Source organism: Gavia stellata, chromosome 28 (genome assembly GCF_030936135.1).
Source record: "Gavia stellata isolate bGavSte3 chromosome 28, bGavSte3.hap2, whole genome shotgun sequence".
Taxonomy (NCBI): Eukaryota; Metazoa; Chordata; class Aves; order Gaviiformes; family Gaviidae; genus Gavia; species Gavia stellata.
In genome coordinates, this window is record NC_082621.1 from 6,238,385 (window position 1) to 6,255,472 (window position 17,088).

A 17,088-nucleotide genomic window follows, 5' to 3' on the forward strand; every position below is an offset into this window, starting at 1 on the left:
TCCAGGAGTGGCTGTCTCCCTGGCTTGTTTTGTTTTCACCTTTGCTTCAATCTTCCCCCATGCAGCCTCCTGTAAGGTATTCCCTCCTCGTCTTAGCCATGCTTTTTCTTTCAGGGTGCACAACTCCTTGGGTTGGTGGGAGTCTCTCTAGACCTCGCTGAAAGCTCTCAGCCTCCTGTTGCCTTCTTAGGGGTTGTGTTTCACAAAGTGAAAAGTAGTTTGGGAGGTGTTGGAGGGCAAAGAGCTCCTCACAGGGTCTAAGAGAGTCTCCCTAGAATTAGATCAGGGCAGAATTCAGAAAAGACCCACCTCAGGTAGGATGTTGTTGGGTAGGCAGAAGCAACACACTTGATGAAAGCCTTCCCCTGGGGAGACCTCCAGGGAGCAGGCTGCAACATGTCTCATTCATGGGCCCGTTTGGCCTGTGCTCTGTGGGCAGCTGGATCTGCTGGAGCATTTCTTTACAACTCATCCTGAAATACCTGTGGTAGGTACAGAGGCGCCAGGCTTCCTGGAATTTTACATGATGTGCTGTCTTGATTCGCAGCTCTTCTGAATTCAGCCTACCGGTGTCCTCTGTATTTACTGCTAGTTCTGCTCCCATCAAAGTCAGTGGCACAACTGTTGCTCATTTCATGATGGAAGAATTTTTTTGGGTCCTTAGAGAGTAAAACCAACATGTGACTTGCAGGTCTATTGAAGCTTGGGCTTGCATAGTTTTGAAAATAGCATAACATGTCAAATGACATTTTAATGTAAATATGAGTACCTGTATCTTTCTAGAGATGTCAAGTAAGCTTTGGGTTTCATCCAGTTGGCCCAGTTGCCTACATTCCTATGTTTTCTTTGGTAACTGTTATTGCAGCCTTTCCCTGATAAATTTAATGGACCAAATCTACTACAAGTACGGACTCTGCTGTCCAGTTCTCGGCGCTCCTGGAATGATTTCTGAAGATGTTTCTCTTCCTCTTGAGCCGATAAATTAAATGCCCATATTACTTACAGGTTGCATAACCATTCCTCAAAGTACAGTATCTCAGGAGGGCTACAGCATCTTTTTTTTGCATTGTCAGTCACACAGAATAATGGGATATTTAAAAAGAGTGTATTAGCAGAAAGAGAGCAGAAACAGAGAGGGAAGACAACTTTCAGCTGAGACTTGAAAAGATGGAGCCTGTAGTGATTGCCAGAGCAGAGATGATGTGGGACTGCAGATGTATTGAATAGGTAAGGCTTTTTGATTATCTTCAGTTCTCAGATTCCCTTTAGTCACTGTCTCAGGGTATCATATTTTCTAAAAAGTCATCCCACAGGGTGATGAGTGTTTCATGCAGGGAACACTCCAGGGAATGTGGCCAGTCCAGAGTTAGACTGAAAATCTGATCTCCCATGTAATGATTGACTGGACTGCTGGCCTGGATTGGATGGTCAGCATCAGGGAGTACACTGCCCCTGAAATCAAGAGCTACATGGAGATATTGCATATGATCGAGTTGAGACGTGGAAAGATTTAAACCAAGTATGTCCAGACTGTGGGAGCCCAGAGTAGATAAGGGTGAAGAACCCAGTGCAGTTAGAGTGACCCAAGTCATCCGGTGCATAGGCACTAATTGCAACGATTCCCAGCTAAATCCTCACACCAGGTTACACATTCCTCTCATCCCAAAGCAGCCGGCTCATCTGATATAAGATTTTTGTATGCTGTTCCCTGTGGAGAATTCTTTCTAAAAACTGAGTCTGTATCTGGACACATCATCTGTTGCCGTTCCCAAAAACGGTTTGCAGCAAGCAGAAAAGATGATTTTCAAGGATTCCAACTCAAAACCTCCCTTAAACCTCTCTTGAGTTTTTAATTCAAGCTCTTTTTCTTTGTGAGGAGCAGAAAGCTTGACAAAAACCCCAGAGGATAACAGGTATAAAAACACCTGCCAGAGGGTCTGAAATGACAACTCGGATGGAAAAAAGTAAAAGACCTTTGAGATCAATAGTTCATCCCAAGAGCTGCTTTGGAGGTTTCTGCCGCCTTCTCCATAGTCAGTGGGTGGTACAAAGCATGGGACACCATCCCCTTTAGTCAAGATAGTACCACACTGCTGCTGGCCATCCATTTGTCCAGGGACAAATATTGAGGATTAAATAGTGTTGCTTCTGAAAGGATTAAAACTCTATTCCACTGAGCTGCCAGGGAGAGAGGAAAGCTGAGGACCCGTCGTGCACTGCAGTGGCCTTGATTTGATCTGTCATTGTCCCATATTCTCTTAGCCTTTCCTGAATGCTTGTTGCAGCTATCTGTGGGGTGTAGATATTTCTGTGGAACATGAAAGGCCTGTGAAATCAGATATGGAGTACTGTTGTGGCTCCCTTTGATTTTTCTCCTTACTTGGGAGAGGTAGAAAAGGCATATTTTCAGGGGGTTTTAAGACCTTTCAGATCCAGAGGACATTGGGCATTGCACAGGAACAGGCTCTCATTAAAAGTCTCTTAAGCAGCTGGAATGTGGCTGGAAGGAGATTAAAGGAAATAGATGAATTTAGCAAAGTGCTTAGACAGAAAAGTAGAGAGAAATAAAAGTTTGAGATCCTTATTGTTCTTTCAGATTGCTAGCAGGTGTGCATTAATTCAAAGAGTTTACTTTTTTTGCCATATGATCTGTAGATAATAAACTCTAAATTATCTAAAAACGATGTGCAGTTTGCCTAACTGCAAATATCTGCATATTTTATATTTAATCTTGTAAGAATGTTCTCGTACTGTGATCTTGATCTGATCAAATGTTAGTTTTTACCCTAATAAAACACAGTTATAGTTAATATAGTCAGAGCCTGCAAGCCTCTACTCATATAGGTAATCTCATCTGTGTCTGTTATACTTCTGAGAGTGGCTTCTGCTCCCAGCTGTGCCACTGGTCAACTGCGTGACCTTGGGCAAATCCTTTAATTTCTCTGACTACTTATCTAACTTGAAAGTTATATGAAACACTAGTTTTGAGAGCTGTGTCTGTACACCAATCTTATGCAATGAATCCTGATCTCTGTCAGAGCCTCCAAGCACAGCATTGTAAGTTTTTCATGTTGACATTCACATGTCTTAGGTAACAAGTGTGATAGTTCGCATGAGGGAGACTTTCACAGAAATGTATATTCCAGGCAACTTTAGTTACGTGTCTTGGATTAACCAATTTACTGCTTATTTTGTTTACTTCTCAATGCATTATTTCCATCTGGTTAGTTCCATCCTCCATTTCTAGAGGAAAACCAAGTTATTTAGTGTGTTGCAACTTTAGAAATTCACAAATAAAAAACCCCAAAAGTATTAAGTAAGTTTGCCTGTGCAACCAGCTATTTTGTAGGATGCTGTATTATCTCTGTCAGAATTCAAAGTATTGCTGGATCCAATTTTAGAAAGTGTTTTTCCCATGAAGCTTTTGCTTTGCGTAGTGTAAAAGATGAATTAGACTTGGTATCGTTGCTCTGTGTGTGGTCCCAGGCTCTATTTGCTGTGCACTGTTGAGATTCCCCTGAAAATGGAATCAAATTCTTCAAAGGTTTTATGGTGCCTATCATTATCCTATTTGAGTTTTCCACAAATATTAACATCCAACATCCTTCAGGGTCTGGAGAATGGCAATACCACCTTCTCCCAAGTCTCACTGGCCACAGGCGGGTCATAGGACATCCTTGAGATAATTCCTGTCCAAGATTGTAGGAACAGCTGTCCTGGGTCAGGCTACAGGTTCATGTAGCTTCACAACCTGGTTTTAACACTGGGTAATAATAAGCACGAAGGCAAAAGCATAAAAAGGAATAGGATAGCAGATAGTGATGCTCTGTCAGAATAGTCTCCAGCTTCTGACAGTCTGCACCTCAAGAATTTCCTGTGTCAAAGTATGTTTGTGTTTAATGGTCCCTTATGAATTTTTCTTCCATGGTTTTGTATGAATGCATGTATGCTCTAGCATCCCTAGTGTCCTGCATTAAGAAGGGGCTGCAAGCTTAACTACAGCCTCTGTACCCCATTTCATTTATTTTTAGTCTATCGATTAATAAGTTAATATAATTCCCCTTGTTCTTGTGTATTAGAGGTAGGAATAATCTTTCTTTATTCACTTGCAGGTCAGTCATGATTTTACTACCCTGTGTTCTCTTAGTACTCCTTTTTCTCCTAGTGTAAATTGTGGGAGATATCCAGTCTACCTATTTGTCTTCATACTCAAGCTATTTTGGAAATCTGTCAACTTTACAAGTCCAAGTAGACTGTAGCATCTGGCTTATCCTTGGTCTTTCTCTTCAATGACTCCTTCAAAGACCTCAAGTAGGTTTATGGGGCACGACTACTTTCTACAGAAGCTGTGTTGACTCTTCTCCACTGTTCTGTATTTAATCTGTGCTCACTGATTCTACTCTGTTCTTACGGTTTCTGACAACTTGCCTGCTACAGCTGTCTCCTGTGCTGTGTAGATCATCACATCCCTCATAAAAATTTGAAGATCCGTTTGCCACCTTTTCTGCCTTTTACACTCATGCAGTTTTAAGCAATATCTTTTGCACCAAGTTTTTCTTCCTGAGTCAGCACTCTGATGTGAGTACTTTGACATTCATTGAGCTACAGAAGAGCACACAGTCTTCACTTTACAGTTGCTACTTGAGGAAATGCATCAAAGCCCCTGACAAACCTGGGGGAGCTCAATAGCCCTTACTTAAATTGTGTCTGCTTAAGGTCTGAATTTCTGACTTTAGCTTTCATCCTATGGAACTTGCTTTGCTGTTTACCACTCGACTAAAGCACTGTTTACTATATCTTTTCCCTATGAGAAGGGATTAATGGATTTTAGGCCAATATCCTAGCCCCTTGGGATGATCATGCATAATCACAAGAACAAAAAGTGAGCAGTTATCTGTGCAATTCTCTGTTTTATCCCTAGTTGAGGTCATACTATCGGACTCTTTTGGAAACAGACCCACCAAGCCTCCATACTAGAGCTCCTGCTGCTTCTGAAGCCCCTGTGAAAAGGAAGGGCTGAGAGCTGATCACATCTTTCATAGGAAGGAGATGACTAGTCTAAATAGTCAATGAAGCTACTACTGCTGTCTCAGAAATTCTGACAAGGGATGAACGCCACTTTAGCTGGGATGGAGGACACTAAAATGAGGATGGAGACTGGCAGGAGGGGAGCTGACTTTGTTCTGAGAAGGGATTTTTGGGAGCTAGGATGCTTGGCATGGGTGGTAGTTCTGTTGATATGTGGACAATCAGTAGCTTGGTATACAGGAGTTTAGTAAAATTGCATATGTGGCTTTCCAGCAGTGAGCAATTTCAGTGGTGTTATATGAGGCTCTTAAATTTTTCTTTCCAGTGTCAGTTGCCTTTTTGGTATTTCTTCTCTCTGTGCCGTGAACTTGGGAAACTTTGCTGCATGGGAGCACAGATACTGCATGGCAAATGGAGAATAACCACATCTCACATTTAACTTGTTGACAAGTGCACTTTCCTGGGATGTGAGTGCTGGAATCCCACTACCAAGCAAAGTCCAGGTCTCTGACTCTCTGGGTGAGTGTTGTTCCTCCCCCAGCTGACGTAACAGCAACACCTCTTCCTGAACCCAGCATTGTCCCAGTGAGTTAGGTACAGTCTGAACATCCCTAAGAAGTCAGACATTTGTTGACATCTAAGCCTCTCCCTGCCCATGCTGGAGTTGGCATATCTTGATCTCCTTAAGTCTCAGAGCTTGTGCAGAGCATGTGCTTATGCACCCAGGGAAATATAACCCCAGTGAACATGTATATCGGTTTTTAAGCACCACAGCGAGTCAGGCAAAGTGGTCAAGCTTGCTCATCATGCGCTGGTCTCACTCACTTGGGTTAATCTTGTGTCCCTCAGCACAGTTCCTCCAGCTCAGGACTGCCATGTCCCTTGTGCACCAGCTGTTGCTGCCCTCTCTGTGCAGTGTTTGATGCCCGATCGGGCTTTGAACTGTGCAGTCTGAATTGCTCTCTGAAGCTCATCAAGCTTGGGCTGAGCCTGACCCCAAATATGTCTCTGTTTCTACTATTTCCTGTTTATCTCTTGGCTCTCACTGGAACATCTTGTGTTTCTGTCCCCCAGTTCAGCAGTGACAATGGGATTAAGAGATTGTTCTCAGCCACTTGGTTTCTAAAGTTTAATACTTGCTGTGTGATTCACAATGACTCCTTGGTTCTTGGTTAGTTTTCAGGTCTCTGGATGATTTCCATGTGCTAATTAATCGCACTTGTGCCTAATTACAGATGTGTGAGTGCATCTGGAGGTTGTAGGCTACTGTGAGAACGAATGCAGAAGTGCTGTGTGATTAGGTCAGCTAAAATGTGCTATAACTCCCATGCCTGGGTAGACTGGATTTACTACAGAGAGATCTAGACAACTAGCTCAGAAATAGATATCTATAAAGTATGTGGAGCACTAAAATCCCAGTTGCAATGCTTGACTTGCATCCTCCAAAATGAGAATTATATCCCTTATGAGAGTATGGTCTTACTTGAACAGTTGAGTGTTAGAAATGTCTGTCTTTTGTGGAGCCAGGTGAGTTTTCATTTTGGTCACCTCCATCAGTTAAAACTCTTTACTTGTGAACTGGATTGTGGTAGACAGCGTGGACACTTGTCATGTTCACTGACCCAGACTTTCCTCTTCTTGCTCTGCCAGCACAGACTGGCATTTGCTGTGCAGAAACGTACATGGGAATGTAACCAGTCCGACCTGGTCAGATCATTTAGCTGCGAAAGAGCCATGCTTTTACAAGGAACCCGACAATGGTGCTGAGGTGAAGAATCTCACTTCCAACACTGCTGTAGGAAATTGCTTGCTTGGCATTGTACCAGCTTACTAACTAGTGTCCGTTTCCATCTGGCTCGGTTTGCTCAAGCGCTGAGCTGTGCAGGGAAGATGATGGAGAATCGTTGCACCGCTGGTGGGGGTGCTAGCAGCCAGATAGTCTTTGTAGACGTGCTTCAGAGATCGCTCCCGATTGCATCCCTCCCTATCCAGCTTTGTTTGTCTGACTCCCACACTCACTTTGTGGAGCAGCATAGCCCAGTTTGCCTGACTGGGGGAGAGGAACAAGAACCAACTGGCTCATCTGTTTGTCCATGTTGAACTACCTGTGGACTTGTGAAGAAAACAACAGGGTTTTGGGGGGAGGCGTAGTCTGCAAATGTTAATGTTGGGGCTGAGATGTGTCCAAATGTAAGGGTTTAGGAGGTTTCCATTTATTTGACTGGTTTTGGTATTTTTCAGAGTGCGGGGTTGATGCACTCTGTGTTTCTTACCTGTTTGGTAATCAGGAGTGGCACTCTTGATCAGTGTTGTGCAAATGCATGACTCTTCCCAGTTTATTTGCATCCCTCAAATCTTGCATCAATGTAAAATAATTTCTGTGTGTTTTCAAGCATCCTAAAGATATTAATGGAGATAAATTTTGCAAGAAAAACATTGTCTTGCCATGAAAAGTAAAACAATTTGTCTCAAAAATTTGTGATATTTTTCAGCTGAATCACATATAAACACATTGCATTTGGCAATACATTTTTAGTGGACCTTTCCTTTTTTTTTTTGAGCAAGAAAATGTTTTCCAGCAAAAGTCGTGCTTGCTCTAGAAAGTGGTCATTGATAATGTCTCCCTGTTGGTCTTTTCCAGCTGTCTAGTGGTATGGCACCAGTGCACACAAACCCCCGAAAGGACATGGTTAATGCTTTACGGAGCTAGCACAGAGCTGTGACATACAGCAACCTGCAGCACCATTGAGTAAAACAAATCTCTGTTTCTGATGGTGAATGTACTGTGAAGGAAACAAAACTGCAGGGGTGTAAACATGTCCTCTTCATGAAGTCGAGAAAACTTCCCACCCAAGGTTGCTGGTGACAACACACATGCGTTTCTTCTTTCTCCCCACAGTCTGCTACTTTGCCTTGGTGTGTGGTGGAGATGGGATACTAGCTCTAATCAATCTGTACTGATTAATCTTCCGAGCTGGTAAAGTACCCTGACCAGCAGCTTTCTGAATATCCTTCCCTCTGATCACCTTTTCTCTTCCATGACTGTGGTCTTCCATAACTCACTGCTTTTTCCACTTTCTTTCAGCTTGACCGGGAAAGAAGCTCTGACCCACTTCCCATCCCTGGGACCCTCCACAAACTCTGCCCAGGGGAAGGTCCACGTGAAGCAGTGTGACTTGCTGAAGCTGTCCCGCAAGCAGAAGAGGCTTTGCCGGCGGGAGCCTGGCTTGGCAGAGACCTTGCGGGATGCTATCCGGCTTGGGATCATGGAGTGCCAGTACCAGTTTCGCAGCGAGCGTTGGAACTGCAGCCTGGAGGGACGGACCAGCCTGCTGAAGCGAGGTACAAGGTAGTCTTTTGTTTGCAGTATAAAATCTCACTTGGTCCTGTAGCCCCTGGAATATGCATCTCAAATTAAGCAAAGTGGGGCAGTAACCAGGGGGTGCAGAGATCATCTGTTTTGCCTAGGAAGGGAGATGTGCAATTTGGGCCCTTTTGCCACAAAATATGCCTTATCCTCGTCTTTCCTGCGTGGTTTGTCACGGATTGAAAAGTAGAAGGAAGTTCACACCCTTGGCTTCTGGATTTTTGTCCGAGACCAGAGTTTCCTAGGCTGATCATCTCTCTTGGCTGGCAATCAGGGATGGTACTGTGAAAAATAAGGGTTAGTGCTTTATGTCAAGGGACATTTTAAGAAAAGACTCTTTTTAGCTCTTTGGATATTTTTGTATGTAAATCTCTGTTGTTCTCAGATACAGAATTTAATCTTAACTTACTGTTTGAAAAAGCTATTTATCAGCATTAAGGCATTTCAGGGCATGTTTACAAATATCTCCTAAGACTCTTCCACATATATTTGGAGTTTCTGCAGAAGTTCAGACAGAGTGGACAGAAGAGCCACTGGCTTCTGTTTCACAGAAGGCTTCAGAGGAAGAAAATGTTCTGTAAGTTCTGTATTTAAGGCAGGAGTGAGCATAATAAAGTCTTTAAATTATAAGAGTTTGAGAAAAATAGATTTAAAATAGACCCTGAAACTATTACTTACTTAAAGTTCCCATTGCATGCCCATACACTCTGCTGAACCTGTCCTCATCCAAACATGCCTGACCAGCCTATTACTGAGTTTCAGCCCTTGAGTAACGTTTAGTAGCATTCACTGAGTTTCAGGTTTCAGTATTATTGAGTTTCAGTCCTTTGATAATGTTTAGTCAGTTCTTAAAAAAGGGGCTGAATAAGCCAATATTAACCTTGATGAATTTAAAATGTTAATTTTAGTTAGTGTTAGGATTGAAACTTTTTAACATTTCCATTTAAAATTATAAAATTTTATTAAAATAAATATTAAGTTAATACTTTATTAAATCAGGACATACAAGATCAGATTTACTTCTTTGCAAGGCTCTGTTGTGATTTTTTAGCGCACTGTGGAAGAAGCTGTTCGTGATCATTTTGAGTGACTTTCTGACATCTGTACCTTCATCAGCCTCAAAGAACTTGAAAATGACAATTGAATAATTCTCATCTTCAAATAGCTGGAAAACATTTAATTATCTCGTGGTGGCATGCCTCAACATTTCCATGGACTCCTGACTGACAAAATAAAATATCACCTGTAATTTAAAACCTGTTTTGGCAGATGAGGATAAGTGTTTGAAAACTTTTATTACACAATCTTAAGGATCAAATGATGATTTAATACAGAAAAGTATGCTATATACATCTCCTATATGAAAGGACAGTTGGCTGGAAGCAATTACTAGTTCTCATTTTCCTTTAACTTGCAAATAGGTTAGTTTCTTTCACAAAGAACATGAACACTTTCAGCTGCCACTTTTGATCTGTTTCTCACGTATTCCTACTGCTGTTTGGTTGCTGCCTTGGAAATCGTTGGTCAGACAACAGACTATTCTCCTTTCACCCAAGTAGTGATGAAGAATTTTTTAGAAATGATTAAATCATTTGGTATCTCCATGGTCCTAGAGAAACCATAAAGAAAAACACACACCTTTTAACTGTCTCTGATGGTCTTGTGAGTGCAAGAGGGGAAAAAAGATCGTCTCCAGTGAGATGACATGATACAATTCATTTATGTAATAGGTGAAAAGCCACTCTTAATTTGCAGTGACGACTGAAAATAATCTGTGACGGATTGGGATCACCTATGCTTTTCCTGCCTCTGCAGATGCCAACATCTTTTTTCCTGTGTTTACATACTTTTAGTAAGTAAAAAAAAAATGCAAAGGGCTTTCTGGTTTTTGAAATGCCAGATTTATTTTCACAGTCTGCACCATTTGTTGTTTTACATTGACACTCCTCTGGATACAACCGGGAAACTCCTTTTGCATAACCTACAATCCTATGACTATTGCAGTCAGTTTTGATGGCTATTACTCTTCACTGATCCATGCAAAATCCTTCTGCATTTCTTCTCCACTTTTTAAAAAATCCATGAAAATAGGTAGATTTAAAATTATTCTGGGCAGCCGTTTCAAGCCATCTTGTAGCACCGTGGTAGCTGGTGTCTTTATATAAAGTTTGTAAAGCAATGATGATCTTTTAGTGTCCAAGGTGTGCCATAAGTGTGCCTCCAGCAGTCAATTGCTGTTGGAGATCAGGTAAGCAGTATTTAATCTCAAACAACGTGGTGATTTAGGGGAAAATAAATACCTGTAGCAAAAACAGCTCAGATGCAGCCACTGAGAAAAATCCTTCTTGAGAAACAAGCACTCAACAATCCTTCTCTCCATCAATCCATTTCTTTGCTTCATGTTGGTCAGATTCTTTGATCTTCAAGCAGCAGTTTCATTGATGTCATGAGGAATCTAGGAATGGTACAGCATAGGAGTGGTGGCTCAGAGACACAGAATTTCCATCCGTGGAGATTTTGAGAACTCAGTTGCACAAAGCCCTGAGCAACTTTATCTGGCACTAGGGTTAGCCCTGCTTTGAGCAGGAGGTTGTACTAAAGACCTTGAGAAGTCCTTCCATGCTAAATCTTTCTAGAATCCTATAGCTTTCTGGTCTGCTCTCCTTTTTTTTGTTTGCTTGGGTTTTTGGGGTTGTTTTTTTGTTTGTTTGTTTGTTTGTTTTCTCTTTGTGTGTGTTTTCCCAGAGAGATGCCTCTTCCACTTGCTCTGAAATGCTCACACTATCTTTATTGTAGCATTGAAAAATCTTTGACCTTGAGCATCTTGCCTTTGGCAGAATCACCGCATGGCTAAACTCCTCCTATTACAGTTTTCCTTGTGGTCTAGAGCACACCACACCACAGAACAGTGCCTTGCCATTGCAGCAAATGTCTTTCTGTATTTATAGGCTGCTGAGCTAAGAAATAATTCCAGAGAGCTCAGGGGAAGACTTGGACATGTGCAAGGTCCTACCAGGTGGAGCTGGCTTGCTTCAACATCTTGAAATTCAACTCTGTGCTGGAGGTTTCAAACAAACTGACAAGCAAAGACATCTGCATTTAAATATTCCCCCTTGCACCGAGTGTTCAAGATTTCATTATAGTTACTGGCAACCTAGTCAATGGGGTCAGGAGAGTGACTCATCCCTAAACCAGACCCTGACAGCCTGGACACCAGCTCCAGGCTCCACTGGCTGTTGTGACAAAAGCTCCATTGACATAATGGAAGGATAGATACCCAGGACACATGGAGAAACCTCCATGTAGATCTTCTCAAATCAAGTTTGTTGGAGCTGAACCCTGCTCATTTGTGCTATGTCCTACTGAAAATGTAGCTTCAACAGCAGGTCTGTTGCTCATTGCTATTCCACAAGGACTTGAGGACCATTCAGTTTTCCCTTTACTCATGTGATTTGTGAATTAAACAATTAAACAGTGATCAGTCCTTTATGACAAAGTAGAAGGAATCATCTTAGACTTTTAAGACAAGCGTTTGGCAGCCTGGTGACATTGAACCTTTGCCATAAAAGGAGGTGGGAGCCGCGGAGAAGAAGGAGACAATTTGAAAGTATGCTCGTTATCTTCAGTTACTGCTGTCTGCAGTGGCCTGACCACAAGCAATGGTCTCTGATTTCAAGTGGGTTGAAATCTGGCCAGCATTTACGTGGAGTACCACAGAAGAAACCAAACCATCACTGGTCAGAAATAGCAGAAGCAGTGTGGTATTCCACAAAGTCAGATTTAGCAGGGTATGTGGAGCTGACTGGTACTGCTAGCTTCATATGGTATGAGAAAGTGGTTCTAAAATGCTCTCCTCTCTTCTGGTATCAGTATGTCACATAGGATATTGGGAATCTGGTAAGTAACTGGAGATTAGCTACCAGAATTATTTTTCAGATTTAGGATCTCAAGTGTATCTTATCCTCTCTTAGATCCTTCGTATGGGTTAGCTACTGTTTGAAAATGTGCGAGCATCATGATGCTATCCATACTCTGTATTGACTGCGTCCTATATCAGCTTTTCCAAAACTTTTGATGGATTTGGTGACATTTTTTCATTATTCTTCCAGTTCCCTGAGAGATTTTATAGACCATCATCAACCAGAGAGCTTAGCTGCAAGTTACTTGTCCCAGTGATACAGCAACTAAAATGCTGAGATAGGAAGCAGTTTGTTGATTGATCTCCTCCACATTTTCTTGACTCTCTCATCCATGTCCATACTGTTGTTAGATCTTTCATCTAAAATTCTGGAATTCCCACAAGCAACTATGAAGTCTATATTGAAGTTACTAATGCAGCCTCTCCATTATGTTCATGATTAGTCAATTTTTCATTCTTCTCACTGATAGCTATCAGAAGAACTCTGTCCTGTTCACTGGTCAGATTTATGGTGACTTCACTTGGATCTCAGCAGTCAGTGGTCTGATCTATTATCACAGCTGGATGGAAGTTCTTTGAGGGAACAAAATAATGGAAAGATTTGAGGTTGGACTGGATGAATTCTAGAGGTCCCTTCCAACCTCTGCTCAAAGCAGGACTAACTGCAAGACTAGGTCAGATCTCTGTGGTTCTCCCTCTCTCTTCCATTTTTTGGGGAAACAGATTTGTTTCCTTCTGATGTGGAAGGAAATTTGGCATTTTCCAATGTGGAATATTTGTTTGCTTCAGTGTGTTTCCTTCTATGCAATGTGAAAATGTTCTATTTTTCATAAACCCAAATGTTTCTAATTTGGCCAATCTTATCCATTGCTGCACTCTGAGCTATTTATCAGTCGCCTGTCTTTCTCTTCCTTGCTCTACTTCCTAAATTGTGGACTTGTTAAGCTGGTTAAAATGTCATGTTGTGTCATGGTCACATACCTCAGGGCAAACATAGCCAAGCTGGGAAGCCTGCTTTAGAAAGGAGAATAGCTTCAGAAAGCATCACCACGGTCATTGGGAGCAGATAATTTACAGGGAAGTCAGAAAATCCACTCACGTGCGGGAGAGTTCGTCCCTCTTGCCCAAGATGTCCTTCAACATAGAACCTTTCCCATATGAAATCTGGGATCTTTCCATATGAAATACTACTATACTCTGACAACACGGTCCCTGATAAAAACATATTGAAATAGCAGGTCACGTTTTTAAAATATTTTTTCAGTCTCTACTAAATATTTCCTGATTTTAAGCCACAACGTGATTTCAGTGACAGTCTCTATTCACACCTATCAGCTCTTTGGTGAGGATGAGGACAATGGAGTTTCATGACTGTCACTTTTTGCAGTTGGATATTTCCCAAGGACTGTTAGGCTGTGTGCACCCATCCCTTGATTCATGAGTGGTCTCCTGTCTCCATATTGAATCAGTCACAGCCACCAGGTGAGACTGGGGTGTTAGTACACCAGTTACTGCAAACATGATACTGAGATTCTCTGCTAGGAATGGTGTGCAGGTAATGGAAGAGTTTTGTCTCTTTGTATTTCTAAGTATTGTGCTCGACAGTCAGGAGAGCCAGTGAGGTGGATGAACACCTTATTTTGCCTTTCCTGCTCCGACCCTCTCCTAATCCTTTTCCCGTGCAGGTTTTAAGGAAACTGCCTTCCTCTATGCAGTGTCCTCCGCAGCTCTTACCCACTCCCTGGCCAGAGCGTGTAGTGCTGGGCGCATGGAGCGCTGCACCTGCGATGACTCCCCAGACCTGGAGAACCGCAAGGCCTGGCAATGGGGCGTTTGTGGAGACAACCTCAAATACAGCACCAAGTTCCTGAAAAAATTCTTGGGTCAGAAGAGGATTGGCAAAGACCTGCGGGCCAAGGTGGACATCCACAACACCAATGTTGGCATCAAGGTGAGGAGCTGCAGCAGCAGCAGGTCTAGAAAGAAGTTAGGACTCAATGCAAGTCTTCTAACCCATTCTCAGCCGAGGCCGTTTGTGAGAGGGGTATTCACTGCCCCTACTCACAAACCAGACCTGTTCACTGGTGTGTTGTGGACTTTATGGCACTGAGAGCTCCCTGGAAAATTTCCTGAACTCTGGTGTGAGGACTTGCATGTTGAGTGGCAGAGCAGCATCCTGTATCCTCTAGTGGTATCAAGGGCTGAGTGACAGCAATATGCAGCACAGTAAGAGCTGTAAAACTCACTGGCTGAATTACTCCATGGGTTATGCCATGGCCACAGGGAGTTTTGAGAACAGCTAGAGCTTCAGAGCTGGTGGGACGTATGACGTAGGTTAAGGGTTGACACTCTTGAGAGCAATTATGAGTCTTCTGGTGATTTGCTATGGAACTAGTCATGTCACAGGTTTGGGGCAGGGGGACCATTAGATCAAGCATTTTGACCTGTATGTTACAGGTTACTGTCTTATCATTGTTTTCCATTTACTGAGTCCAATTACTTGTTTGATTAGAGCACTATCTTGATTTGAATATACCAAAGGGAATCCACTATGCTGGAGATAACTCAGTTTCATGGTTGACCACTCCTGCTGTTCCAGATAGGCTTAGTATGAATTTGACTAGCTTCAGTATTCAGCCATTTGTCCTCATTCAGGCTTTCTACTCTCTGGCTCACCAGTCAACTCTGTAGCCATTCCTCTGTTGCCTTTTTTTTTTTTTTTTTTAGTTTTTCCTCCATAAAATAGGAATAATATAAATAAAACTGAAGTACTTCCAGGCTGTCTGCAATCTGAGGTGTTGCCTCTACCCAGAACTAGGCTCATGGTCCCGGCAGATAATGACTACCACTTCTCTTCCTCATCAGGCTGTGAAAAACGGTCTCAAAACCACATGCAAGTGCCATGGTGTCTCTGGCTCATGTGCTGTCCGGACATGCTGGAAACAGCTTTCGCCTTTCCATGAGATTGGACGACTGCTGAAGCTGCGCTATGATGATGCCGTCAAGGTCTTCAGCACCACCAATGATGCTGTGGGACACTCGGAGCTGGCTGGCCCTCAGAGACACAGCCATTCCCCCAAGCACCCCACTTCGCCCCGCTCTACTGACCTGGTGTATGTGGAAGACTCCCCCAGTTTCTGTCGTCCCAGCAAATACTCCCTGGGAACTGCTGGGAGGACCTGCTCTCGGGAAGGCAACTGTGACAGCATGTGCTGTGGACGAGGCTATAACACCCAGAGCCGGCTGGTTACCTTCTCTTGCCACTGTCAGGTGCAGTGGTGTTGCTATGTTGAGTGCCAACAGTGCATGCAGGAAGAGGTGGTCTACAGCTGCAAGCAGTAAAGTCAGCACTAGCGGGTCAAGACAAGTACAAGAAAGCAGTAGGGAGAGAGACATGATTCTCTGCTGTGGGGTGAGGGCAAAGGCAAGCACCAAAATTGTCCAGGGCTCCTATTATCTCAATGTTGAGATCTTCCAATCTGGGGAGAGCCCCTGTATGAGGGGTGAAAACCAGAGGTTTTGTCAGGTATCAGATCAGGAAGGAGGGACAGAGAGTGGGGGTAATGCGGGGACAGCAGGAACACTGAAGCAGTCAAAAATATCTCGAGTGAAAACTGGTACTCTTGTCTGCAGGAATATCCCCCTTCTCCATCCCTCACTTGCACTTATGTAAATGCATTGGGGTGGTGACACTGAAATACTGAGGGCTTGCACCCTGGTTCCTGGAGAGAAGAGAATTAAGGGACTGGGGAGGCAATTAACCAGAGACTGGATCCTGATGGAGCAGGGACAGCCATGTTCCTGCACCAAGGCAAACTGACTCTTACAGCAGGGGATATTCAGTGTTGTTCCCTGGGAGCTGGTTGAATCCTTTCTGCTTTGAACTCAAAGACACATTGTTAAGTAGTCTCATTTTGATGCAAGGATTGTGCCTCAGAAATGCTGGTTTACAAACAAATGGAGCTCATGTCCGTCATCTCCCAGGTCCATAGTTTGGATGTTAGACTCCAAGTGCATTTTAACAACGTTTTAACCTTGATGTACACTGCCTCTGTTAAAGTGCATTTATCACAGGAACTCAGCTGAGGTCTGTGAAGTTACCCCTCTGCAGCATGCTGCCTCGCAGGGGATTATTTTATGGTGGTGGATCCAGGGTGATGGTGCCAACTATGCATCTCTCTTTCCCCGCCCCTCAATCAAACTATCAATCGCCTTTTTGTGTTATGTGTATCGTTCTTTGACCCGGTGCCCGAGGTGCATCACATCCCACAGTTCTGCCCTGTGCTAATGACAGGTAACATTTCTGAAGGGGAATTAGGAACCGCAGGAACTCGGGCATCTTAAAAATTTGCAAGTCACAAGTGACAATCTCTGCACTGAGAAGTTAGACATATCTAGACAATGCAGGCATCTGGCGTGAGAGAAGGTGACCTGGGAGAAAGAGCACAGCCCATTAGAGTTGTGGTGCCCTGATTTGAGTCATGTTTTTGTAGTTAAGTTAAACACAACAGAAACAGGCTGTTTTGTTTCTCTGGTTGTGTCTTAGCGAGCAGTCTTGGTAATGGCAGTGAGGCAGTCCCTGATCTGGCCTCCAGGTATACGTAGAGGGGTGTAGCACAACCTGTCTGGGTGTTGAGCTGTATTACAGTGCTGGGCAGTGTATTTTCCTGATCCAGGGCTCTTCCTGGTTAATCCTGCAGCAGCAGTTAGAGCGTTTGTACTGTGAGCAGCTCTGGACAGTCCCTGAGATAACAAAGCTGCTATATTTACTCGG

General features: G+C 43.2%; 1 protein-coding gene across 1 annotated transcript; it reads left to right on the plus strand.

Annotated features, from left to right (window-relative positions):
- The first annotated feature begins 8,120 nt into the window (after positions 1–8,120).
- LOC104260197 (protein Wnt-9b-like) lies at positions 8,121–15,656 on the plus strand. Its single transcript, XM_059830577.1, has 3 exons — positions 8,121–8,370; positions 14,000–14,265; positions 15,180–15,656. The coding sequence occupies exons 1-3, from the start codon at positions 8,295–8,297 to the stop codon at positions 15,654–15,656; spliced, it is 819 nt and encodes a 272-aa protein (XP_059686560.1). The 5' UTR covers positions 8,121–8,294.
- The last annotated feature ends 1,432 nt before the right edge of the window (positions 15,657–17,088 follow it).

What these genes read in the sequence shown, in the direction of transcription:
- LOC104260197 (XM_059830577.1), top strand. Translation starts at nt 8,295, where the DNA reads ATGGAGTGCCAGTACCAGTTTCGCAGCGAGCGTTGGAACTGCAGCCTG. An exon ending in GACCAGCCTGCTGAAGCGAG is followed by an intron (nt 8,371 to 13,999) that starts GTACAAGGTAGT and finishes TTTCCCGTGCAG; the next exon opens with GTTTTAAGGAAACTGCCTTC. An exon ending in ACACCAATGTTGGCATCAAG is followed by an intron (nt 14,266 to 15,179) that starts GTGAGGAGCTGC and finishes CTTCCTCATCAG; the next exon opens with GCTGTGAAAAACGGTCTCAA.